The sequence below is a fragment of the Indicator indicator genome, chromosome 7, assembly GCF_027791375.1.
Source record: "Indicator indicator isolate 239-I01 chromosome 7, UM_Iind_1.1, whole genome shotgun sequence".
NCBI lineage: Eukaryota > Metazoa > Chordata > Aves > Piciformes > Indicatoridae > Indicator > Indicator indicator.
This window is the reverse complement of record NC_072016.1, coordinates 30,700,737-30,728,093: the sequence shown is the minus strand read 5'-3', so window position 1 is coordinate 30,728,093 and position 27,357 is coordinate 30,700,737. Positions and strand designations below refer to the sequence as shown.

The window sequence follows — 27,357 nt, the reverse complement described above, 5'->3', positions numbered from 1 at the left end:
CTAAACCATGTCCATAAGCAATACATCTACATGGTTTTTAAGTCCCTCCAGGGATAGTGAATCATGCATGTGTTTTATAAAAAAATATTTATTTTTCTTCTCTTTTTAGTGTGGAGGCATTCATGCACAGATTTTAGAATAACAGATAGTACCATTGAACATTGGTTATGCTTATGAATTTGCACAGTATTTATGTCTAGGATTAGATGCACTTCTATTTGTCAACTTTAAAATTAAAAGATTTTGTGTCATTTACATGCTTTTGCATTGTACTTTAGTAGAACTCTAGTATTTAATTCTACACCCATTACCGAATGGTAGTTTTTAACATAATAATTCTTGATTTTTATATTCATCTCACTGATTTTCAAAGGAAGAATGAAAGAACTGTTGATTAAATTCTCCCTGTAGAATGACAGCTTCCTAATAAACTTTTCTAAATTTAATCCAGTGCATATGAATGAAGAAAACAGCTGTATCTCTACACTGTTAAGCCTTAGTGCTTTGTCATATGTCTAGAATAATATAAGTACATCCTGTTGGAAACTAGCACTAAGCATAATTAAATCAGAAAACAAAGACACTATGGATAACCTTACAGGGTTGGCCTGAACTCACCAAAGAGAAAAATTCAGAACCACTGCTGGAAAGTCCTTTTTACATGTTTCCTGGGAGATGGTACTATAGATAGATGAATCATTGCACATAGCTGCTTTTTATCAGACTCCTAAATGCCATGTCAAGTAGATATGGTAAATGGGGGCAAACTACTCTTGTCTGAGGTGCTTAGAAACAGCACCAACCCAGACATTTTTTATTTTTCTTCTAGAACAGCTTTGCCACAACAGCTAATCAGTACTGACAGGATAAAGAAGAGCCTGTTGACAACATTGATTTGAATTCTCAAAAAGCCTTTGCTAGGATTCCTCACAAGAGGCTGTTTAGGAGGTGAAAGAGGAGTTACCCTTCTGGGTTAGGACCTGGCTGGAGGAAGAAAACAGAGAGAAGGAATGAAACATCAGTTTTTCACATGGCAAAAAGTTAACAGCAGAGATCACTCAGGTGTTCAGTTTGGAATCACGCTGTACAATTTAAAGTCTCTGTGAAAAGGAGACTGCAAAATGTGCAGATAACATTTGTTTGGGTCCGTCAAACCTCAGAAGTGCAACCACAACAGTCCAGAACTCAGGAGATCCAGATGAAGTAACATAATAAGTAAAATCAATTGACAAATGTAAAATAAAGCCTGTTGGAAATGGTAGGAATAATTTGAACTATAAACATCTGCTGTTAGTATTTAAGCAAAGTGCTAGCTGTGAAAAAAGAGTTTGTGGTGTCCTTCTGAACACTGTGTTCAAAAAGCTTGCTCAGAGTACAGAGAAGCAGGCATATGTATAATAGACTAGAAAACACACTGAAAATTAAAAAATGCCTCTGCCTAAATAATTCACCTTTTCTCTTGAATCTATGTTGAATTCTAATTATATGTTATCAAGGAAGGTTAGTTGAAAAAGAAATTATTTGAAGCTTGCAGAGCAAAATGTTTAGGAATATCTGATTCAAAGGATAGCAAATTGATTTTTAAATAACCTAGTAAAATATTTTTTTTCACAGCCCATAATTCAACTGTAGAATTTGCTGCCAGAATTCAGTGATGTTAAGGTTTCAGGAATTTCTGTATAAAAATGTCTCATTTCTAAATGTATAATGAGAACTTTTACAAGTATGGTATTTAAAATTAAAAGTATGACTTGTGACCCACATGCCTGAAGGGATGATATGTTAATGGCTAAGATGGTAGCGTCTTTTTCTCTTAATTATTGTAGCCTGTTTGGTTTGGTGAATTTTGGGGAATTTTTTATTTTATTTTATTTTGTTTAGTTTGTTTGTTTGTTTGTTTATTTTTAAATATGTGCTTTTATCTGTTAGATGACAAGTTACAGTTAGGAAGCCTGCTAGGTGGGTCAAACATGTCATTTCCTTGTATTGACTGCTCAGGAGGAAGCAAAAGTGGTTAAATGCCCTCTATGCAAATTCCTTTGATTTTAGAGATACTGCAGTTGTGCTTCTGCAAATGTGTCCCTGAATTTAAAGGTAGATTATTGTATCATGTATCATCATAATCTGAGCTTTTTAAACTGAATCAGAATGGATTTAAAGATAAAATGGGTTTTTGTTGATACTTGTTTTAATTTAATTCTGAGTTTCTCTAGAGCCATAATCTCGTTAGTATTCCAATTCCTTGCAGTGCTGATGTGGTCAATGGATGTTGGATCAGTGTGTTCAACTTGCAAAACACAATTTATATTCTCTCCTCATTTGCCATCACATTTTCTGGTGAGGGATGGAGCAAAGCAGCATTTGGCAGTTTGCAACCAGAACCTGTTAGGAATGTAGGAGAACCCTCCTGAACTGCCACTGCTGTGGAGGATTTGAGGTAGAGGGTGGGGAAGCATACTCCTTTGAGTAGTCGTGTTCCTTCTGTATCATTCCCTGTTCTTTCAGCATGGGCAGGCCTGGCTCTTTGTACTTAGTGTAATTTTATTATATTTCTTAAAGAAAAAAGTATATAAAACCCCCAATTTATTTCAAATTGTCTGGGTTTAGGACACATCTTTCTTTTCCGTATAGAATTAGTGGTTAAGTGTAGTATTGCTATGTGGTCATTGCCAGGATAGATTACAGTTTATCCATATTTAAGCAGGATATCATCCATTTATCAGACAGGGATGTTTCAATGCTACTTGTTTGGTACTACTTTGAGCTAGGATCTAAATCAGCTACGATCAGAACAAAGTTTTCACTAAAGGTAAGCTTCATATTTTGGAAATTATAGCCACAATACCAGCATGCTCTTGCCAAGTCTAGAAATCAATATAAAGAGGTTATTTATGAAACTGAATTTTATCTGGCACTGTAAATGCAAAGTTATTATTTCTGCTGTTGTTAATAAAAACTATGTGTTAATACTAGAATAGCAGATGATTAATACAAAATCTGCTCTTAGTAATTTTCTCAATTTATGGAAAGTATTCATCTGAACAGACCTGCCCAGTAATCATTTTCAGTGATCTGACTGTACATGAATCTCTAAGCAATTGGCTCACAAGCCACTTTAGGAAGAAAGGCCATAATTCACAAAGTGGAATGAGTCTTTTTAAACTAAAGCTCCTCAAACTTCTAGATTCATTAATTGGTGGTCATAATTACTGGAATGGGTATTGTGAGAGTTGTAGTTGCTTATTTTGTTGGAAGATATACAATGCTTTTCAATGCAAAGTTGTTCTGCTATCAAACATTATGTTTCCCTAAAGTTCGGTAGGCCACCATCATCTGTTTGTCACTGGAGGAGGCAAGCCTGGCAAACCACAAGAAGTCTGCATGATTTCCATAGTGATTATAAGCTCTGAATAGCTTTATTTTATGGGTTGTCAGATTATAGGTCTTCAAGCCACACTTCTGAAAGTGCGCTATTATGGGATTAAGGTTATGTTTGAATTTTAAAAGTTCTGTACCTTTCCAAAGTCAGTTGGTAGTGTCTGGAGTTGCTGTCTTGCTGCTGTGTGTAATCCTTCACTCTTAGTTCATCTGACTCATGTCTCCTACTCAATTTCCACAATTACTTCGTGAGTAAGAAAAACGTCAATAAAATAATATTAATAAATAAACTATAAAAATTAAGTAAGGATATCTGACAAGCAAAAATGTGATCAGCACTGCTGCTGAAGCAGGGGCTAGGCAGCAGCTAAGATAAACACACAAGTTTTACCACGTATGTTGGGGCGAAGGTAATTCCCGGTGGGGTTTACTGAACTGTAGCTAAGAACTATACATTTTTGGAGATGCAGACTCCCTTACGCATTTAAAGCTCTTTGGTGCATCTAGTACTTACAACATACCTTCCTTTAGGAAAAACCTACGAAGTTGCTCTGATGGTTGGAGGCATCCACCTCTGTGTAATTGATGTTCTTTCCACCCATCTCACAAAGAGGTCACTGTTAGAATGCAGTGAAGATTACCACTTTTCCAAATACTGATAATATGAAACATTTATTTGAATAGCAATTGTAATGTATAAACAGAAATGGAAATCCACTTGATTAAACAAAGCTTCCTCAAGTTGTATGGAATAGGCAGTCCCACAGGGCTAATGGTCAGAGCTGGGTGCTAGCAGTGGGAGGCTGAGAATCTGCTCCTAGTGCTGCCATAGCCTGTAAGGAACCGGATCATGTGTCTTTTCTGTGTAAATGGCATTAACAATGTGTCACAAAGTGTTTTAAGACTCTCTAATGAAAGGTGCTTCAATACTTTTGTTGTTAACATTACTTTAAGGAGTGACATTTATTTCTAATTACAAACAATTCTATTATGAATCAGCTGGAGAGGAATGTTACAATCTTTAATTCATTAATTAATAGATATCTGACTTGGTGAGCTGTTCATCTTCAGTTTGAAATTCCTGGAAAATTAAGTGGGTGTTTTTATATTGGATACTAAAACTCCTGAGTAAGAAAAATACTTGCCAATTTGATGATGAGCTTTATTACCTCATAAACCAAGCAAGGAAACAAACCAAATGAGATGGAGTCCTTTTGTGGACAGTAGATTTTGGAAGAAGTCTTTATGACCTTATCTGCTAATTTCCTGAAACATAACCAAATAGGAAGGTTGGTACACAACAGATATTAGGCTCACTGGGGGACTGATTTGATTTAGAAAAGTGAAAAGAATTTGTTTTGTGGTCTCCTTTAGTTTGGGAGTTGTGGGCTGGTGGGCGGTACCCTGACTCCTCTGCAGCAGCCCACTGCAGAATGTCAGAGCCTTGCCTGCTCTCTTGCCAGACCTGGACTGTTCAGCACAGCAGAGACCAGTGACATAAAAGTTTTACAGAATCCATTACTGAAAGGCTTCAGCCTGTAAAACTCAGAAGCAAAACCCTAACCACTTTTACAGTGTGTGGATTCTTCTCCTTGAGGAGGATTTGGGACATAACAAAAAGGGTATTATCATCTGATTTTCACCTACAGGTTAAGGTGGCCTGAACTCCCTGACCCTGGTTTTTAGGAGAGATGAAGAATCAGTGTTGCCATTTTTCTTTCCACTAAAATGATTCGCTTGCTTGCCCTCTCCTACAGCTTTTGTGTGTAATAGGGTCTAATGAGTATTATTTTGAAAAACAAAATGCGGAAAGGGCCTTTTTTCAGGCAGTTTTCCTTTAGATGTAGTGCTGGCTTTCCTTGTTACTATGAGTGTAACACGTCTATGAAGATCTATATCAAGTGTAGATTTTTGTGGTGTCTGGGTCTATTCCTAAACAACAGTAACATTTCAGCTTCCCCAGCCTTGTCCTCATGCTGTACAGGAGTGTGTAGATGCTGTGGAAATGGTACACCTCAACTGCTGTATGTTGTGTTGAGAAGGGAAAGGGACATGTTAGGCTGCTTCTCCCTGTCTCCTTGCCTTTCTCAATGGTTGTGCTGAAAAGCTGATATTGAGAAGAGTGGGTTTATTGCACCCATCACAGGTCATGCTTATTTAGTGAGGAAATTGTTAAATAATAAGGCCTCTTGTCAGCGCTGTCCTACTTACTTTCTGCTGGTTTCCAATTTGCAGCATATGACAGTCTTCTGTAGAATTCAGCTAACCTTTCTGAATGCTTTGATGTATGAATTAGTTATAAAGGTTAAACTTTCTGGAGCACCCTTCTGGCTTTACAGTAACCATACTCACAAAGTCCTTGTGCCAGTGCATTCTTAATAAGCTCTAGATTTGAGTTTTGTGGGACACTTATTCTTTGGAAAGTCTTGAGTTCCAGTGAACCAATCTGAATCTTATTAAAGGAGAGAATGAGGATACAAGAGTGATCTGCTTTTTTAATAGCAGTATTTTTCAGTTGGATTCTCAGGAAAAGAGCTCTCTTTATTTGCACCATGCACTTGCTGCTTTACAGTATTTTACTTCAGTCTTAACTCTGGAGGCTGCAAGACTGAAATTAAACTCCTAAAATTATAAAAGCTTAAAATAAAGCAAAGGTTAGTGGTCACTGGTTTCTGTCTCACAGGCCCTGCAAGCTTTGATTTCTGGAGCATTAATAGAGTAGGAAAGCATAAGTCTATTGCTGTTATGTATTGCTGTTACAGGCAGGGTTACTACTGTCAAACAAAACAGCACTTCCTAAAAAAAGTAGACACCTGAACTGACAACTAACTGGGGAGAGCAAATGCTGCTCTTGAAGACTCTGGAAAGTGCACCAGTTTGTCCATGAAACAAACTACACAGAACAGTAACAGCAGAAGTAGTACATGCTATGCTTCTTCACTATGAGTGTTGCTTCAGTGAAGGAAGTATGTAAACGTATTTGCAAAGGTATTGGAGCTGCCTTCAACACCCATTCTGTGTAGTTCTGCCTTTTTCGGCCTGCACCATGGAGGTCTACTCAAATTTGCCAGTCAGAAGGGAAAATACAGCTTAGAGAATAGCTTCTGTTCAATTAGGTTTGGTAGGCTCATTGGACAGCTGAGTGTAAGGCGGATGAATACTAATATACATATATATATATGTATACACACACACACATATATATATAAAGCACCTTTCTCTAAAGGACACAGAAATGCATCACCTTACTGGAAACCTGTACTATTACTTGGAAAGGATGCACAGGCCAACCCTGTCAGTGTATTCAACTAGAGATCTTGAGTTAGAGGTTTGAAAGAGAGTATCCTTTTAGAGTACTGTCACAAATGATCCACATCAGCTCGTGGTAAATGATCAACTGGTCTAGTACATGGAGGTACTGGGTCAGGTATAGTCAAAACTGAAATTGAAATGAAGATGTTTAATTTTCAGATATCCACAGGTTTTACCACTATTGACTAAATGAGCCTTGTAATTACCGCTGTGTTTTTACAATGTATAAAAAGAAATAGGAAGAGGCTGTGTTTTCACGTGTCCACTAGTTCTGAATGGTTTGCTTGGATGAATTCCTTCATTCCAAGCAGTTTTCCAAAGAGTTTAATTCCCGTACATCTTCAAAGTTAATATTCCTTTGCAAATCCCCTTGTTCTTTCTCTTGCTTACATTAGCATGCGGAACCACTGCAGCATGTTAGCAACTGCTACATAGAAAGTGGATTTCCAGTTTCAATCCTGCTCCATCTACTGCCTGGCACAGGTTTTCTATCAGCTTTTGCAGCTCCCAGTTACCACCTCCTGTCTAATCTGTTAATACGTTACACCGAATTCATTCAGCATAATTAGATTTACAGATTTATGCTGGAAAGAACATGCAGTTGTATTGTTTTTTTCTGTGTTGAGGATGCAGAAAAATGGAAAAAGAAGTATTAAATTGTATTTAAAAAGTATTAAATTCTATAAAGGCATAGGTGAGTGACACAGGCTACAGATATTCAGAAGGGCTCTCTATGAAAATGAGTGTTTATTTGAAGCATTCAAGGAAAGAGTCCTTGTTCCAGGGTGTAGATTGGAAATCATTGATGAAATGATGAAACAGCCCTACTAAATAGATGCAGAGTGTTCTGTGGCACTGAGAAAAAAGGGATCATGGGTTATTCAGCTGCAGTTCTAAGAGAGCCTGTTATAACCATGCATTTTAATTAACTAGATCAGATGAAGAAATGTTGCCCATATACTGCAGCATAGCTATCTGCCTTGAAACTCTCCAATTGAAAAGGCGGATTTCTATTTGCAAAAGCCTTTGTAAGTTTATTTTAAAAAGGTATTTCTGAGAGATTAATTAATATTTAAGCTAGTGTGGAATTAACATTAGACAAAACTGCATTCTTTTTGCAGTGCAGGAACATGTCTTGTCTGTCATATCCATACAGTGCCTCAATAAAGCACTGGTACAAAAACTTCATTTCCTTGTAACTGATCAGCATTCTTTTCCAGCAAGGCCCATAATTTGAGCTTTTCTCATGCATAGCAATTTTTTAACATTATGGTAATTTGCATTTAAAATTGATAGGATAGGGTTCCTGGAAAAGAAACATATATTCAGAATGGCTTTATTTTATTTTTTTTCCTAGTATTTGAGCATGAATTACTTCACTGTATCTCCTTTAACTTATTTGATCAATGAGTCTTCTCTGCTGGGGGAAGTAATTTAAAACTGTAGTGAAAATGTCTCTAATGTTTCTTTGTTGCTGAAAGCTTGCTTGCTGTTGAAGTTGAGTTTGTTTGTAAACAAGGCTTTGCAGGGGCAGGACTTGGTAGAAATTCAAGGGCTTCTGGTAGGCTTATCTGTAGCCTTTGGATTATCTTTATATTTCTGGGAAACAGATCATCAAAAGAGAAGAGGAGCCCAGACTGGATGAAAGAAAGGGAGTGGAGTGGGAGAGAGAAATCTGAAAAAGAAAACAAAATTTCATTGTTCCATTCTATGACAAATAAGCATTATCTAAGGGAATTCTGCAACTGGGGAATTCCCTTAATAACTTTAAGATTTTAAATACATACAGAAAATCCTGCAGTCTACAACAGGAATAAAAATTCATAAATCCTGACATTGCTAAATTGAAATGACATTTGCATGTCATCCTCTGACTCTCATGTCTTCCATCTGTAATAGTTCAGTTGTTTTGTAAATCTTTTCCCACTGCTTTTCTGAACTAATTCAAACAGAGAATCTGTGCAAAATCATTATAAAAAATTATAAGCCCTGGCATGCTCTGCAGCCTGCCAGTAGTCATATATTTGAAATGTGAAGATGCTGCACAGTTAGCCTAAGACACTATTCTGACAGTTTCCTCTCTGTTATTAAAGGCCTAATCACCCATAGAGCTTCAATGACAGACTTTAATTTTTGATTCTGAGGCAGGATTTTGGTACCTACCCTGTAAACTTTGTTACCCGTTTTGGATAGCCATGCACCTGAATGGCTATGGAAACATTTGGAAATGTGTGCTTTTCAAATGAGCTGTGGGGACTGTGCAAAAAAAGTTATTTGGTAGCTAGAGCAAGCTCTCCACAGACAGCATCTTAAAGTTTGAATCACCAGCAGTCAAAGCTGGATAGCGTCCCCCTGGCTATTAGGGGAGCACTCTCTTCTACGGAAGAATGTTATCTCTCTTGGAAATGACTCTGAAGCCCTAAATATGTGTACAAGCACATTCACAAAGAAACAAACAAGAGTAGTTTGGTATCTTTTCCTTTCGATACTGAAGTATTAACATAAATGTGGGGCACTTTCTTCAGTGTGGGAACTGGGTGGAAATAATGAGTACTTGCAATAAATTCTCACTACAGAGTCTGTATGTAGGAACATTTTCTTTTCATCATCTCATTAATGAGTTTGAGCCATTTACAGCTTAGAGTGCTGAATAAGGATTTGCATTTAATTGAATTCCTCTGTTCTTAGCTGACAAAATGTATTTTGCACACTTGATGGATGTAATTAGTGTGATGAGGCTTTAAAAGAAATTGGCTTTGTTACATTTAGAGTTTGCCGTGTCAGTTTATACACGAAGCCAAAGCATTCCTATCAGTAGTTCTGTGGCTTTGGACAAATGCATTTTATTATTATTACTGATAGACAGGCATTTTAATTTAGGATAATATTACAGTCCAAATACAATATGCTTTCAGGTTGGAGAATGCAGTCTAGTATGTTATGGTTTCAAATTATTTTATATTGCTGCAAGATCTCTCTTACACCTCAGGACTTACCATTATATGCTATGGCTGCAGACAAACCTGTGTCTTAATTGTTGAAGTTATTGTGCTGTGTTAAGCTTTCATAAAAACAAACTTCTGTGAATCCTACGTGCAAACTGAGGACAACTCCATACCATTTACACAGTCACTTTTCCCTCTACGATGCTATTGCTTTCTGCTCAGCCTGATAGGCAATAACTTATCACTTCAAAATGTTTCAGGATTCGTCCTAAAACAAGGTCATGTGCAAAAATTAATGAAATAGTAAGAGAATGTTGAGACCCCATAGCTGTATCCTGTAGGCTTTCTTAAGCTGTAAAATAAACATTGGATGTCTCAGTGAAAAGAACGTGGTTACTGGCAATTACATGCAGATTGCCTTATGCAGTTTATTGCTTCCCCTGTGCTGAATAGTTTATTTTTGACATAAACATTTTAAAAATAGGAATGCACTTATGCAAAATGTGGAGAGTTCAGTATACAGGATTCTGATTTAGAATTACAAGATTTTTTTCCACATATTCTCTGTGATTGTGACTTGCTAAGAAAACTGAAAAACTATTTTTGTGTTGCCAGTGTTGTTAGGGATGAATAAAAATATGCTACCCAGAATCACATATGTTTGAAGTCAATCTGTTCTTTAATGAAGGGCAATTTAATGGTAGTAATTGGAGCATCTGAACTTATATAATAATACTGATAGTTTTTGCTGCAGGCCCTGGAAAAATTTTTTAAGGATAAATGAAAGTAGAGGAAACTAAACATTTAGTCCCAAAAGTACAGAGACTGTTTATGATAGATACAGTTAGCCTTAGGAAAAGTTCCCAGTGAAGGATTTCCCTCCCTGTCTGTTGTCTTTGTTGGAAGGTGGATATGATACAGTAAGTCATAGGTGTAGCATCACATGCAATTCATTTTGGGAGTGGGAATTGCTGTTGCGTGCAATGCTTATGTACTCTAGGCAGTGGGATTGAGGAGAAGCTGGCTGGTAGGAAGCAGTGTACAATGAAGCCTGCACTGTCCTGGGGATATGACTCGTATTACAGATGGCTGGAGGGCTAAAATGTGATGTGAAAATGTTACATTACAAGTAATAGTGCACTGCTAACAAAACTCTGGTCTGCTGAATGACTGTGATAGTCCTTTTTTAGAAAAGGAAAAGATGATCCTTATCTCAGACTTGGGCTAAATATTTTTGTATAAGATCACTGTGATTGTTATTAGTAAGTAATGTGGGTAATAAACTTATCTGGTTGAAAAACATACTTCAAAATCTGTAGCTGTGTTTTAAACTAAACCATGGGTAATTGTTTTTCTGCCATCAGTTTATTTCAACTGTCTGCCAGGAATCAGTGGCAGTCTGTTTGGTCAGAAGACAATTTCCCAGTATAAATCTCCTTTCAGTATGCATCCCACTCAATAAGAAATATCTGCCACCACGTGCATGTCATTGAGCTACAACTACTTTTTTCCTCTTGCAAGAAAACTTGTAAAAGTCTCCAGGAACATAATTTTCTCAACTAGCTTCATAGTGTTGATCAGAGTATTTTGTAGACCTTACAAATGTTATTGTTCAAAGTCTGAAAAGAAGGGGAGAGGAGATAATGTTCTGTCACAAAGACTAAGATCTCAACTATTGCAAGAAGTGGGTGGGATTTAGGTGTTTAAATCCCCACTAGTGGCTTTTTTTAGTTTGTTTTAAATTAGAAAGGATAATCTATAGGAAACAGAAAAATTAGTAACAAAACAGTACTGAAGAGAAAGACTAAAGTGTTTTGCTGTTTGACTCTAGTTTGCATTTTGTAAACTGCATTTCCTTTTTTAGTACTTTCATCATTTGTGGCTCTTGCACAACTTACCATAAGCCAAATAGACACTTATGCATGTGTTTTTAAAAAACAATCCACACAAAATCACCCCCCAAAACCAAAACAAGGTGAGCAAGAACTAATGTGTATGTTAGAAAATACATTATAAAGTCTGTATTTTGGAATAAGGAATTAATTTATGATGGTTGTATTTTCAGTAGGTCAGAGATAGTATGACCAATGTATTATTATTGCTTATTATCTGCACTGTAGCAAAACACATGTTCAGTCTTCATGTTTCTTTCATCTGCAGCTATTTTTAATCTTGAGGGCAATGAAGGGTGGAATTGCAAAGGCAATTAGGATGCCCAGCTTCCACTGGAGATCTTGTTTTGTACCTTTGAATGTTTTGTGCATGTTTTCTCCCCTGAGTTACAGCTGAACCAGGAAAGAGTTGGTAATCTCATGACGTTATTTTGACATTTTCTGAGTTTTTCATCCTTTAAGGAAGAAAAAAAATATAAAAGCCTGATGTAAAATGGGGACCGTGAGTTCTACAGCACCAGTTATTATAGGCAGTAGTTAAGGAGCTGGTATTCAAACATCCTAAGTAATAGAAGTTTGACATTCAGTCAGGAGAGTAAGGTGTGACATGTGGTCAGTGTCTTAGTTGCACAGGAACTCAGAAAAGGAATAGTCTTAGTGGTTGAGAAGACAAAGGTGAGAGCTTTTTGGAGAACTCTTTCAAGATTACATCTCCAGTCATGCACTTTTTTCCATGTGAAAATGTTTGTGAGAAACAGTAAAAATACTAAGTAAAAAAGGAAAACATGTTGCTTGGTTGATTTCAATAATGAAAAACCTTATTCTTGTAATTCTTTGCATAAATATAAAAAAATCCCTGTAATAACTTCAGTAAGTTTCATTAAGCTGTTTAGGAAGAAAAGGTTAATAAATAGAGATTAGCTGCCCTTTTCTCCCTTCTCAGTACACAATGCTCATTCTTACATTGGAATGCTAATGCTTTGGTCATGACAGTCTAATAATACAGGCAAGGCAAGAATTGCAGGAAGATGTGATTTCTATGATGGGTTGGTCAAATAAGAGATACTGCCTATTACTTGCAAATCTTCTTTATTATTATTACTTTTATGATGTTTGTGCTTGTTCTAAATGAGATTTGCAGTTTTTCTGGTAGGTAAAATGTTGGCCATCACCTCCTAGATATCCATCCCACAGTGAGTGTCTTGAATAAACTCCTTTATATTACTTTTGTGATGATACGTTCATAGCTGTTCAACTCAGTCAATTTTTACTTTTTCTTCGCCCTGCTGTGTTCTGTTCGCTGTTATGTCAGGATATTGTTTGGTTATAACCTAGAGAATCACATAAAATCCTATACTGTACCACTGCGACAACACCCATTCTACAAAGCCTAGCTGGGAATAAATATCAAGGCTACATATCTTGGGCTGATAGGTGACCTCTAAACACACCTAAGTCCAAAAAAATGTAGAAATACAACTTAGTTCATTCCACACTGAATGCAATAAAGTTGTGCATTTTCTTAAGGGAAATGAAGTCTGTCCTTACTCTGCTTGTACTGCTTTCTGTCATTCACTTGCGGTTAAGAATGGCTCAAAGTGACATTGGCACAGAGGCTCTGAGGCCTAAAGTAGTTGCTGCAGGCAACCTTTGCCCAAGCAGGTACACTGCATATACCTGTCACTGGTGAGTTTCCCATTGTTTAGCTTTACTATTGCTTGTGATTTTGATCTTTCATCATTGTCTTCTTGTCTCTTTTGTGCACCGTGTGTTTTCGAGATAAAGCTGTTACTTTAACTTGTTCCCAGGTGGTGACTGCCCTTCTTCCTTTCCATGTTTAATAACATCTTTATCTCACTGGAAACATTTTTTTAAAATCTTCTGCTGTTAGGAAGTTGAGTTGTTTGCAGTCTAAGGTGGTTGGGTTTTTTAGGTTTGTTTTGTTTTGTTTTGTTTGTTTTGTGTTTTATTGTGGCTTGGTTTGGTTTTTTTGGGGGGGAGGGAAATTTGTTGGGGGTTTTTTTTGTGTTTTGTGGGGGTTTGTTTTGTTTTGTTTTCTATCTTGAAGCCACTTAAGTGGTATTTTGTAAGGGATAAGTTCTAAATCAGTGGCCACAAATTTTTACAAATCTTCTCTTGATTACTTATTATATGCTCCTTGACTTTTACTGGCAGTAGTGACTGGATAGACTTGCTAGCATTGATATCCTCTTGTTTTCTCCACATATGTATTACATTCAGGCTATGACTCCTATACACAAACACCACAGTTGATACTGAAAGGATTTGATGCTTCTACCATGTGATACAGAAAAATGCAAAATAAAAAGGCAAGCACATCTGTGTGTGAATTGATATAGACAGTAGATGGCTGTGATTAAACTAACTACCCACTGGATGTCACTATTGTTCCACAGAAATTCATCTAAGGGAATATTTATCTAGAGTTGACTGGTTGACAGCAAAGACCATTAGCTTGCAGCAAACTGAAAATTTCTAATTGTGTTTTCAGGAATATTGTATATTTATGTGCATTTTGCAATTGAATTTTCTATCAAGGTTCACAATTTCGTAGTAATAAAAAAGGAGCATTGCCAAACCTTAAGCTGAGATGACTGTGTGACTGCAGATAGTGAATAATGAAAATCTACCAGCCAGTGGAAGAGCTGGTATTCATTTTACTCAAGCCAGTTGTTCTCATTATTATTCTCTTACTCTGTCATTGCTGGAGGTAATCTCAACACAGTGAATGAACATTCCCAGTCTCCTTCAATTTGCTGAGTGTGTCAGTTATTTGCTTTTTCCAAAGATGTGCATCCTGTGTGGTTTATTATTCTGAAACAGCATTTGAATATTCCAGGAGCTAGGTCATGTAGTTGAGAAGCCAAGTGGTCCACTAGCTAGGAGGAAGTCTTGGTATGAGGAGACTGGCTTTTATTCCCAATACTCAACTGGTGTGTGATCTCAAGCAAATTGTCTATCATGCTTATTTACCATCTTCTGTCTTCTCAACATCCTTTTCATGTGGGAGATTGTTGGGAGGTATTTGCACAGTGACTAGCAGAAGGAGTTCTCCTTTTAAGATTTTTTGGGGTGCTACAATGAGACATAACAGTCTTTTATTTTTTGTGATTCCAGCTAATGTTTATTTCACCATTGTTTAAATAGATGTAGACTACAAAAATAATGAAAATTAAAATAGACTTGGAAGGGTACTGCACAATGTCTGTGATTTGAAAAGCCCTGGTCTTTGAGTGCTAGCCCAAAACACCATATATGGCTCAGGAAAAGGTTTGGGTTTTGTTTGGTGGTGTTTTTTTGTTTGTTTGGTTGGTTTTTTTAATTTAGAAAAAAAAGCAACAAACCCCACAATAAACCACCTTCAAAATGCATTTTTACTCTTCTAAACTTGGGATATGTAGGTAACATCAGATCCATTAAGGAGTAGCCATGTCATTAGAGGCCCACAGTTATATCTCCTTTCTTAGGCTGATGCCTAAAATGGTGGTATGAAGGCTTAGGGTTTTGTAAGAGACGTCACAGAAGTTCAGCATTCTCTGAGGATTTCTCCTCATCATCCCAGCAAGGTTTTAACAGTTTTGTGAGAGATTGACACCAAAATATCCAAAATCCAAGGCAAAGTGAGATCAGAACACCTGCTGCCCAAACTGGAGAGAAGCAAAGAAGAAAGAAATTTCTTCTCTGGAACCTTTGAGGCTTTAACACTTAATATGTATTTGGGAAAGGGGTAGCCTTTCACAAGAACTGGAAGCTGCTTAGCTAAGACCAGCTCATTTCCAGAAATATTATTAGAATTTGTGACTCTGGTGGCTTAGCCACCCAAAACACTTTTAATGTTTAATTCGGCAGTGGTAAGACTAAGTTTAGTTCATGTAACTAAACTTAAGTAACTAAAGTTAGGTTCATGTAGTTTGCGCAGATGGAAGCATGGGGTTCATAGTGGTTGTATCTCTATGAAGCTTGGTTAAACTTTTTTAAGCCACAGCCACTAGAGTGGAGTTTAACAACTCGGCTTGCAGGCCTTCAGCTGTGCAAATACATTCAAAGAGATATACTGGGCATCTTTTTGGTGTACTCAGTGACTTCACTACAGCAGCAATCGCACTGTTTGGCATGTGTTGGGAAATCCATGAAAAGGGAATCTGTAGTTTTTCAGCCAATAAATTCATTAGTTATCTGAGCATGTCTGTGCCTGAATATAGACATGCTGAATTTTCATAATGAGTTTTGTTACCCATCTATGGTTAATGACATTCTGGCCTTATTTTCTTTTTCATGCCCATAATGAAATATTTGTCAAAGGGAGCTAGCAGTAGTTTTACAGGAGTTTATTCATTGGTTCTTTCTGACTGTTGTTATTGTTAGAACAAGACTTTAAAGAAACATAAAAGGAAGCCTATAAACTATGACTATGCCTTTAACTAAAGGCATGGTAGTGACTAAGCCTATGACTTTAGTCACTACTGCAGACATTAAAACCTGCAGAACTACAGCAATGGTTCTTAATGTGAAGTTTACAGCAAACTCTAATCTTTCAGTACAGAGATAACCAAGAGCAGGTGGTAGAAAACTGAATCCCCTAACAGCTAAGATAATTCAGCATGTATTGACTTTTTAATAGCAACTTTCAAGGTACAACTCACATTAAAAATCACAGTCTGTTGGGTGCTGCTAAAGCATCTCAAGCGCTTGTGTTATTAATTGTGTGGGATCCTCTCTGTACTCAGTGAAATGGGGTCTCAGTGTAGTAGGGCTCAGTACAGTCTCAAGCTTCTACTTCCAGATATTTCCTCACTACAGTACTTGAGAATGGTTTCATTCTATGAAAAAAATATCAAAACAACCTCCCTTCAAATGTATTGGTTCTTTTTAAGAGATGCTTTCTAGGTTTGTTTTCATTTTGTCTACCATATTTCAAGGTGATGGGCTGTGATCAGGCTTTTTTTCCAGTAAAAATTCAGAACTTTCTACTAAGGTTTTGCTTTTTGTAATCTGCTGCAGTGAAACTGCTTTGTAGAAACATTCCTTCCCAAGTGATTGAAGACGTTCAGTTTACTAAGCCAAATCAAGTTACAAAATAAAGATAATGAAATTACTGACTTGCTTCTATATAGATGCTGCTGTATTATTTCAAGAATGAAACACCTCTCCTACCCCCATCCCTTCCTGATAATCAATATAGGAGGTATGATGTGTTTGGCAGCGTAGGTGATGTTCTGTTCTCTTGCAACCAACAAAAACCCACAGCTGAAGGAGAGGGAGGGCAGGGGGTAGCTGGGCTGCAAATATGTATTTTGTCCAGAACAAGTGATCAATGACTACATGAAAAACAATATCTGTGAATTCTTGTAATGAATTTTGCTAAGAGAGAAAATGATTTGCCACTGATTTCTTTAAGGATTTTTAGATGTACTCTTCTCAGGTCAGTGAGTAATCAAATTTCTCTGAAAGCTCTTTACAATTGTATTTCTCAAATGTAGACTGTTTGGCTTTGTAAGTAATGAAGCTTTATTTACTTATTAGAGGGACTGTGTGCAAAATACATCACAAAACCCTAACAAGCCCAGCCCAGCAAATAAAAAGAAATAGAAGAAAATGACAGATTTAATGATTTCCTCAGCTACATTAATGTCTTTGACAGTCTTGAAAAGGGAATTTCTAGCTGAAACAAATGTGTGCAGGAAGTGATCTTGCTTTTGGTGCTGCACGTTTGAGTTCCTCTAATTGCATCAATAAGGAATTTCTGCTCCTCATTTAATGAATGCCTTTTGACTACTTTCTGAAAGGCAACTTTGGATGTAAGGGATAAACACTGGCACCTTTTGTATGAAGTGACATAAACAGGTTTCAATTAATAGTTATCAGCCTTAGAAACTCTGTGTTATAATGCAGTACAGTAAATCTCATTGTACCTTTTTAATTTAAAATGTTTTATTAAGCCTAGGTTGCCCTCTGCCTTGCTTTTGGTGTGATACCTCACATCCTAAGACAGTGTACTAAATGCCTACTGGCTTATTCTGTGCTGGGCAGAAATCAGACATTCAGACAGAGCTGTTCCTGCACCATCTGTCTCCTCAGATAACTCAGAATTCATGCGATACTACAGTACCTGGGTAGTACCTGGCTCAAAAAGTGAGTTTCAAAGCAAGAGGGGAGCAAAATGGGTTTGATTTTTTTTTTGCATTGTTGTAATTTTTCTCCCTAAACAGAGGCTCAGTTGCTGCATGTGCAGTGGATTACTTATGAAAGCAGTTTTCTGTTTAAAACCAAGAGACTTTAATGAACTTGGTAGAGGGTTTGTACAATAGGTGTTGTATTAAACCAGAGCTCAGGCTTCACATTGATTGTGGTATTTAAATTTCAATGGGTTGATTATGTATGAGAGTAAAATGACCAGTATTATGAATGTACAAAACAGAGACATGGAAGAGCTGTGCCAGAAAAGTGAGAAAAACGTTCCCTTTATAGTCCCTAGAGTTCAATAAAGCACCACTATTTCCCAGCTTTTAAAAGCTCTTTTATCACAATGGTTCATACCTCGCATTCCCTGGAGCCTGATTTGTTATACGTGCAGGGTCCTGTTCCATTCAGCAGCATCTCACTGGTTTCAGTGTTGGTAGGTTTGTAATCTACATAAAATTCCTGTGTGCTTGGAGTCATTTGCTTCAGCGACTGTCTTTTCTTTTTCCTTTGCCTTCGCATGAGAGAGCGCTGCTGCAGCTGCTTCATGCTGGCTGGGTAACGCTTCCATGACACATAGATTACCAGCAGGATCACAAGCACAGACAAGAAAAGGGCCACGCTGCCTGCTATGATTTTATGGAAGGAGATGTGTTCTGTGTCGTGCTCAGGTTCAGAGCTTGATTCAGTGGCTCCAATAGTTGGGGGCAGAGGGGGCTTGCTGTCATGTTTAGGCCTGGTGAGTTTCGGTTTAAATGTAGGCTTTGGGAGAGCTCGTGCTAATTCGAACCTTTCTGTGGTGCTTTTGCCACAGATGCTGTAATTTTTCACTGCATCAATAACATTCACTCCTTGCAGCTCTTTGGGGCTGGCACAAATAATTGTATTTTCCCTCAGCCCTTTAAAACTTTTAAGCCAGTTTACCAGAGAGCAAATGTTTCTGCTGCATTCCCATATATTCCCAGCAAGGCTGATGTCATTGAGGGATATCCAAGAATCCAAAATTTCTTGACCAATAAACGTGAGCTTGTTTGAATCCAGGTTGAGGCGCTGTAAATTGGGCACACACTGAAAAACACTAGGTCCACTGAAAGCCTCTATTTCATTGCCAGATAAATCAAGTCTTTGTAATGAGCTCCAGGTCCAGGACATAGTTTGTCCTATCACACTGATTTTATTCCACTGTAAGTAAAGGTTTTGAAGGCTAACTAGCCTTGGAAAAAGTGCCAGGTTGAGCTTAGAAAATTGATTGTGCTCCAGATGAAGCTCTTTCAGTCTGATCATGCCTGCAAAGACATTCCTTGCTAAACTTCGGATGCGATTATAACCCAGGTCCAACAGTTCAAGGTTCCTACAATCTTGAAATATTCGAACAGGGATTGTTCTTAGGGAATTGGACCTCAAATGTAAACTCAGCAGCTTCCTTAAGCCCCTGAACTGTTCAGATCCCAGAGACTGCAGCTGATTGTATGACAGATCCAAATTCCGGAGGTTTGTCACAGGTCTGAAGGTATTATTAAGAAAATAGGAGATTCTGTTGGAACTCAGGATCAACTCTTTTAGTCTGCGTATTCCACTGAAAGCATTTTCATCAATATTGCTGATGTGGTTATGGTCTAAATAGAGCCAGGTGAGTTGATTAAGACCTTTAAATTGATTGTATTTTAGTTTTTGGAGGCTGTTATATCGAAGGGACAAACCTAAACAACCAGCAGATATACTTGAGGGAATCTCCTGCAATTTCTGAGATTCACAATATACCATTTTGCCTTCACACCTACAGCCCTTAGGGCATCCTCGTTCAGCAGAAGAAAGCATTGTCAGTAATACAGTAGGGGCTATTACCAGAGCTACAGCTGATCCGCTCAGTAGCCTAATTACATTGAAACCTGGAAATAAAAACAACTTAGAAAAGTTATCCCCCCACACATCAGTCATTTTCTTTCAATCATGCTAGAATCTTTTATTTCAACAACCATTTAAAAATCCCTATCTCTACTCGACTGTTTTTCACAGTTTTCTTTTCTTTTCTTTCTTTCTTTTTTTTTTTTTTTAAAGTGTTTATATAAATACTGAAAAACAGCTGGGTAAGAGGTGTAATCCCTAGGCAATTTAATTGTAATAACAAATCACATCAAGGTAAGTCTAAGGAGTAATTAAAGCACAGGCTATGCAGTGACTATGAACTATACATTAAAAAATAACAGGAAAAACATACCCATCCTCTGTGTTGTTCAAAGGTCGTCCTTAGGTCTTTTGTTTTTTGCTTAGCGTGCCACAAGCATGGCAGCCCCTGTCAGCTGCACTGTAGTGAGTCAGGGCTCGCTGACACCCAGGAAGAAAAATTGGACCCCTTGGGAGATGGACCGATTTTGGAACATTATTCTTTGCCAGCCATGCAGAACACTCCAAGAATGAATCAATCCCAACACAGCATTCGCAGCAAAATGTCAAATTCTTCCTAGGTAATAGGATCTTCATGGATATTATGTTTTTGCATCTTTATAGTTAGGAACCTGGCTTTTAAAATTCCTCTATATAGGAAAGCATGTTAGATTCTTCTAAGCACCGTTCAGCTATCTGAAGTCACACATCTGTATTCCATAGCACAGCAATTCCCTTACTTAGTACCCGATCCAGCCAGGAAGCTGCTTTGGAGCGTAGAAGGTTTCAGAAGCCTGTGCAGTGAACAAGCTCCGCTCACTTCTGCGTGCTATCATTCTGGGAGCTCTGTCCGACTGTTGCTTTGGTTTCGCAGAATGCAGCCGTATGCAAAGCTGCCTCCAGTGGTGAGGAATATCACGGGCATGTGCAGAAACGTCTTCCTTTTATCTTGTAAATGAGAAACCTCTGCTGGGAAAAGAGTGATTGTTCTGAGTGACTAATAGGAGCGGAATGGTCAGCTTCAGTGTCAACTAGTGACTTGTGCTGACATATCAAATCCTCTTAGCCTCTTCTGCTGCTTCTGAAAGCTGTTTTACATCGCTGAAGTTAATAGCTCAGCATGCCTTACTAAGACTTTTGTCTGAAGAGCTAGCATGGCATTTGTAGAACATAGATACAAATTTTCGATCCCAGGGTTTTTTTTTATTTACCCTGTTACTGCATTAGATGCGTGTTCACATGGGCTTTTTGCAAAAAGGCTATGATTTTTCAGTGAAGTATCAACCCCCTCAGTATGTCTCTTCTGAATCATTTCAGTGAGGACACTATATTTTACAACATGAAAAATGTTTTGGAGCTGACATTTTGCCTTTTTGCTTTTTTCTTCTCTGTTAAAAGGCACAGTATCAGGCAGTTAGAAGAGAGTATTGTGCTCATTTATTTCCCAACTTGCTGTCACTTTGTTTCACAACAGTAACACTTCAAACATAGGCTTCCATAACCTTTTCAATATGGGGACTGAGCACTTTGGTGTAGTGCCTTAAAGAGGTGAATTGTTTTTACTGTAACTGATGACAAAGGCATGCTTTTATATGGTGGTACAAGCACCACATACAGAGGTTTTTTTTTTTTAGGTTTGTGACTCTGGGCAGTCCTTATCTACCACACAAAAAGCCTTTTTCTCTTTCCTCACCCTTCCCTTCTTCCCTTCATGCTGTAGAGAAAAGACACATCCTCTCACCTGGGCAGAGCAAAGGTAAGATGGCACTACAGCCAATGCACCATGCTGGCAGTCTTCCTTCACCAAAAAATCTGTGATCAGGGGTGATAGTGGAGAAGTGAAAAACCATGGCTCTTTGTTGCACAAGAGTAAACTGGAGCCTGAAGAGTAGTGTGCTGCTCACTAAAGAGGAGTCCAGATTACAATCCTTCAAATGCAATCAGACAGCGCTAAGAACTGCTTTTCCTTTTTGAGGCAGAATCCTTGCCCTTTGGAATAATGTGCTTTGACTTTCCCCTTATTGTTCACTGCTGTGAGCATAGAAGAACTTAAAATAAGGTGAAACCTGAATTTTTCGATGCATTAGAATGCCAGCATTGCCTAGTACTTTCTCTGTGAATGACTTGAGTTTTACAGTAATCCCATTGGTATTAACAAACCTTTCTACATTGCCTAAATTAGGAGCACAGTCACCCCTGGCTAACAACTATGAACATCTTTCATGTCAGGAGTCAGGAACACATACCTACATCAAGGCATAGCCTGAGAAAATTCTCCCCTTTGGGTCAGATTTGTGAAGAGGGAGAGGGTTAATTCTTCTATTAATCTCTGTCACTATCTCCCATTCTCTACTACAGCTTGTTTCTGGCTCTCAAATATCATCTGTAGAGTTGAGGAGCCAGTGACAAACTGCAGTCTGAAGTGGGTGCTATGGTAGTCTGGGGAGCTGTTCTGCTGACAGGAGTGTCACATCCCAGTTCTGGTGTGCCTGTTACAGGTTTTCCATCACTGCACTGGGGTCTCTCTGTACTTGATGGAGCAGGACTGGTAGCATCAGAAAACAATTCAGACCTTCAGTAAGCCAGTTTGCCTCTTGGAATTGCTGTTCTTCCTCTGCTGACAATAGAGGATGCCTGTGACAAATAAACTATTGAAATAACTCAGGTTCCCAAACTTAGATGGCATGAAATAGTGTCTTAATCTTCACCTGTTTCAAACACAGTATGTAAAGCTTCAGGTAACATCCAAATTCTTTCTCCTGAAAAGATGGTGCTGTTTAGTGTATCAACTCAGTCTGAGCCTTTAGTATATCAACTTTGCCTATTCTCTGGTTTTACCTTTTTTGTCTTCTCTCCTCCATCCTAATTATGGAGTTAATGAGTAACTTCTCTGCTACCATGAGTCAGCAGAGCTTCAGTAGCTTTTCCAGGGCTTCAGTAGCGTTTCCTGGGCTTCAGTAGTTGCCAATATACTGGACAAACAAAAGGGAACAGCCACTCTTTTACCATGAGTTATTTTCATTTTTCTGAAAGGGGTGAGACATCAAGAGATGAACAGAGAGAGCATCAAATCTATGTTAATGGATTGCCAAATTAAATTTTTTTTACTGAGATCCTTTTTGAATTACACAAGCAGGAAAAGTGGCAGTGTCTGATAAACCGTTTTTTAAAATTACATTTCTGTATCTTCATACAGCTGACTGCCTTCTTTTCAAATTGTGGAAATAAAGCTGCTCCTAGTTTGAAATGTTTCATACAAAAATTCAGATCAATCTGTCCATACTATAAAATATGAAAAACAGAGAATTAAGTTAAAGCTGCGCTTTAGATAAAAAGATACTTTTTGCGAGTGGTTTAACTTTTGCCCTGTACCAACTACACTTCACATATCTTTGCAAACCCATGGCATTACCATTTAATTCATGTAACCCAGCAGTAAAACAGAATTTGAGGCCAAGGTGGTTAACTTCTCATATGGATAAGCTAGTTACCACCTGAACTGATACCATGACTTCTGAGGCCCTAAAATCCAGCAGTTTGTTGAAGTCTTGGTGTGAACTTAACTTGTGCTTGACATGAGTTTGTGCGTATTCATTCAGCGTGGTCGCTGTAGTCACAGGGCCTTTTAAATTCACCTCTTTGTGCCACTGCTAAGTAGCCCTGCTTCCTGTCTTGTAACAACAGTTCCCAGACAGGAACAGGAGGTAGAAGCTGCAAAAGTCTCAATGATTCCATGCTGACTGAATATGAACACTCAGAAGCAATGTTATTCCTTCTCATCTGCCTACGAAGGCAGCATTTCATGCAATTCTGGAGGCAGATCCTCTGAAGAAAACTATTTAATTTACTTGTGGGTCTTGCACACAGTCTATATTTTGGGATTTCAGCCTTAGACATAAACTGAGATGCCACAGAGCCTGGGAAACTTACCAGTTTTGATTTGTGTGCCTCCATGATCACTCTGATTTGTTTTAGTGGGCTTTTTCTGAGAGGGGAAAATGGTATGCATCAGAAAATACATTGACAAATGTGTTGCTAAATGTGTCTTTAACATGCATACAGATGTAAAGTGATGTGCTGGGTCAAGCCTATGATGAACACATTGTTTGTTTCATGACCACAAGAGATAGATTAAATTCAAAGTTGTTTGGAATTACAGTGCTATCCCAAGGTAATGATGGCCCAGATTTTTCTCTTGATACTAAACTCTCAATAGATTTTCTGCCTGGAAATAATTCTAGATGAATTTCACTACTATCTGATTTTGCAGTAATTTGATTTCATGTTTGATCTGTGTTTTGTTTATGTAGTTAAGTTCTAGTGTATTTTCTTTTTCCATTCATTCTGGCTGTCTCTGTGTCTAGCTGCAACTTCCCTGTAGAAATCTTAACATAAACTGCAGCCAGAATAGTGAAGGGAGAATCAAAAGAGGATATTTACTGTAAAAGCCTGTTCCTTCACAGAGCTGTTTCAGAGATGAAACATTTTGCAGAGGGGAAGGAAACACCAAATCTTGCATTATTCAGAGTTAGGAGAGGGCACCTGTAATGACCTGGTACATCTGTTTGCTAAGTACATTTGAAAAGGGGGATTGACAGAATTGTCAGGCTCCAGTAGAATGGGGATGAGGGGCATAGGGAAACGATGTAAGTTTCCCAAAGCATAAAGAACCAGCAGTATACAAGATGCCAGTGGGATTCCATGATAATCAGCAGTCAAAAGCCTTCCCCTGTTTTGTCACTTGCTTCTCACCAGCCTTCCTCAGGACGCTTCATGCTTGCTCTTGAAAATGTAGTTCTTGATTAATGACATTGCAAAAAAAGAAATGCTTTTACTTGAGGTTTCTATTTCTGGTACTCCCATAAAAAATCCATCCAGAAAATCAATTTGAACTTTTCTAGCCACAGTGCACTGTTCTTAATGCACAAACTTCAGAATTCAGACTTCTGGATACAGCATTTTTCTGTTCCCAGATAGAACTCCTGGGTATAGGAGTGCCTGTATGCGTGTAATTGTACGTCTCTTTGGAGAACCCTAGTTAGTCAGTGCTTCACTGTACTCTTTTTGAGTTTATGAAGTGACGATCTATGTTTTTCCCTTGACTCTGTTTCACTATAAAGAAGCTAGGAGTGAGCTGGGTTAGCAATAGTAGCTTGTTCTATGTGGTATGGTAGTGTGCTGACACCATAACATTACGAGCAGAGAAGTCTAATAAAATGTGTTTGTAATTTTTGAGCCAGTGATTAAATAAAGCTGCTGTTCCATGAGGATCAGATTAGAGCTGGGGAGGGGGTGGGATATAACTTCCAGTGTAAATAGCAGAGTGTGGGAAGACAGAGGGAAACTCAGGATGCAGGATTTACCAAAGGCAGACATAAGGAAAAGGAAGCATAGGAAAACCAGGTTGAAGGAACATGCAGGCAAGGGAAATCAAAGAAACAGAAAATGCTGTGAAGAAACAGAGAAGACTGAGAGTAGGGAGAGTTTTATCCCAAGCGTCTTGTCAGTACTCATGTAAAGGTGGTAAGTGGTAGATAGGAGAGGTGGGTAAATTAAAATATCTCCTTGCTCTCCTGCTAGGAACAATTAGCTTTGCAAGGCCTCCCTGGACTCTGTGAAGGTGAAGGGATCCCATGTTTCAAAATGTGTGATGAACTCAAGGAACTTCCAAAGCTGAATTGGAGCCATGCACCCTTTCTAGGAGTCAGTAACCTCTGTAACATCTGATTGCATATGGAACACATCAGGGACATGTCTGTCAGTTTGTGTATACCCAGAGGATCTCCTCAGTGCCATGGTTCACAGGGCAGCACAGGTTATCTCTTTTCTCGTCCACAGTTACATGGTGTTGAATAGTGAAACTTGCAGCTGTACAGTTTTGTTTAAATCTGTGTGTGTGGATAGGTCATAGGGGCCCCTAAGCTGTCCCAGGGTAGATAATGCTGTATGTAAGCCTACAGCCTTTGTTCATGGCATCTAGATTTCATGTCATTACTCCTGTATCCTTAATGAGGCACTGGACACTCAACTGTTCCCCAACTGACTTTTTGTCTTATGATTTTGGAGCAGTTTTGAAGGCAAGAAGCATGTGCTTCAGTCTCACCCTCTAGAGACACAGCTACATGAGGTGCAAAGCTATTATTTTACTTACTCTCTGAAACTGATAGATGTGATTCTGTTTCTGTGGATTTAGTGTTGATTCTTTCAGGCTTGCCCTCCAGCATCTTGATGAAAGGGGAATATGAGTAGCAGATGAAGGCAAAGCCTCAGCAGTGAAGGAAAAGAAATTAATTACATCTTGCACATAATGCTATCTTCAGCCTGCAGAGCATGAATGATACATGCCGTAAGTGGCCTGGAGATGTGAAGGTGAAAAATGAAAGGCAGTCTTGGTGACCTTTTCTTGTGATTCTGTCTATAATCTGTGAAGATGCCAGGGAGATTAAGTTAGAGTAAACCTGGGCTTGTTCCTAATGCTTCCCACTCTTTAAGGGGCCAGGTTGCCATTTCTGGAAGAGTGCGCAAAGTCTGACTGTCCAGGCAGTAGGTATGGAGTTTATGCAGCCTGAAGTATTCAGAATCCCTATGGTGTCACCATGAAGTATGCTTGCCTGTGAGGTATGATTTGTTCCCCAAGGGATATCTGACTTCTACCTTGCTATAAAAATTCTTCATATGCATCTGTGGCTGACTAATGGATGCCAAAGACAACGAACTTACTTCCTGGGCAGCCAGAGGATCACAGAGATCTTCTAGGAAAGTTTTGTTCATGGAGAAGTCTGTAATAGCTGGGACGTCAGGCTGGAGGCTTTGCATAACCAAATTCAAGAAGAGTTACAGCTTGATTCCAGCTGTGTAGCATCCCTGGAGTAGCTCTGTGCTGCCATGTGAAGAATCAGAGGGGACAGGGTACAGCTGGTTTCAGAACATGTCCCTCTGTGGCCCTTGTGGCTCTGTTTGGTAATCACTGGCTGCTCCAAGCTCTCATCAGCTAAAGAATACAAGACTTGCCAAAGACAGGCATGGCTGATGAGCAGTAAAAGGAAGGAGTGTAGGTCTTATGTGTTTTTGACACTGTTCTCTTTTCCCACCAAACCCTAGACCTTTGCAGTCTTCAACATTAATGTGTAGTCAAAAACCTCAGGGCTAGGATTTCCTCCGCATTGTTTCCTCTACCATCATGACTTTGCCTTTAGCTTCTGCTTCCTAACTCCTACCCTACGTATGCTTCTCTGAGGAACAAATACTTGTCAGTTGCTCAGTATAAAGTGTGTGTATGCAATGCACATTCACACATTAGGAATTTCAGTTGTGTCCTCCAGTACACATTTGATTATTTGCTCCTTGGGTCTCAGGATTCCACTGCCTTGGTGTCTCCCTATATGCTGAAGCTGTGGAGTTAGTTACTCTGTGAGGTCAATGTGGGAATATCTGTTGGCTGCTGTGGCTCCTTGACTACTGGAGAGAGGCAGCTGGCATGAAATTTAGTTATAGTAGACCCGTGATGTCCACATCATATCAAAAGCCACTTAAAATCATGCAGCTTGCTTTCCAAACTTCAGCTTTTACCCAAATTTTCTTTTGGTCTCAGTATCTACACTTGGGAGAGAGGGATAATGACAATTGGCCTGTAAGTTGATCAGCATAGTAGATGACTTGCTTCACTTTTTGTCTGACACTAGTTGTTTTCAAACATATGTCTTTTCAATGTTAATCCATCTGTTGCTTGTTGGACTTACATCACA

General features: G+C 38.5%; 2 protein-coding genes across 4 annotated transcripts in view; one reads left to right on the top strand and one right to left on the bottom strand.

The window, feature by feature from the left end:
• LRRTM3 (leucine rich repeat transmembrane neuronal 3) overlaps window positions 1-19,666 on the bottom strand; it is an 84,162-nt gene extending 64,496 nt beyond the window's left edge. Inside the window, exon 1 of the mRNA XM_054382675.1 lies at window positions 18,086-19,666. Coding sequence (XP_054238650.1) covers window positions 18,086-19,666 — 1,581 coding nt within the window. The remainder of the gene's footprint in view (window positions 1-18,085) is intronic.
• Window positions 1-27,357, top strand: part of CTNNA3 (catenin alpha 3) — a 409,043-nt gene that overhangs the window by 173,489 nt on the left and 208,197 nt on the right. The gene's annotated exons all lie outside the window — the stretch shown is intronic.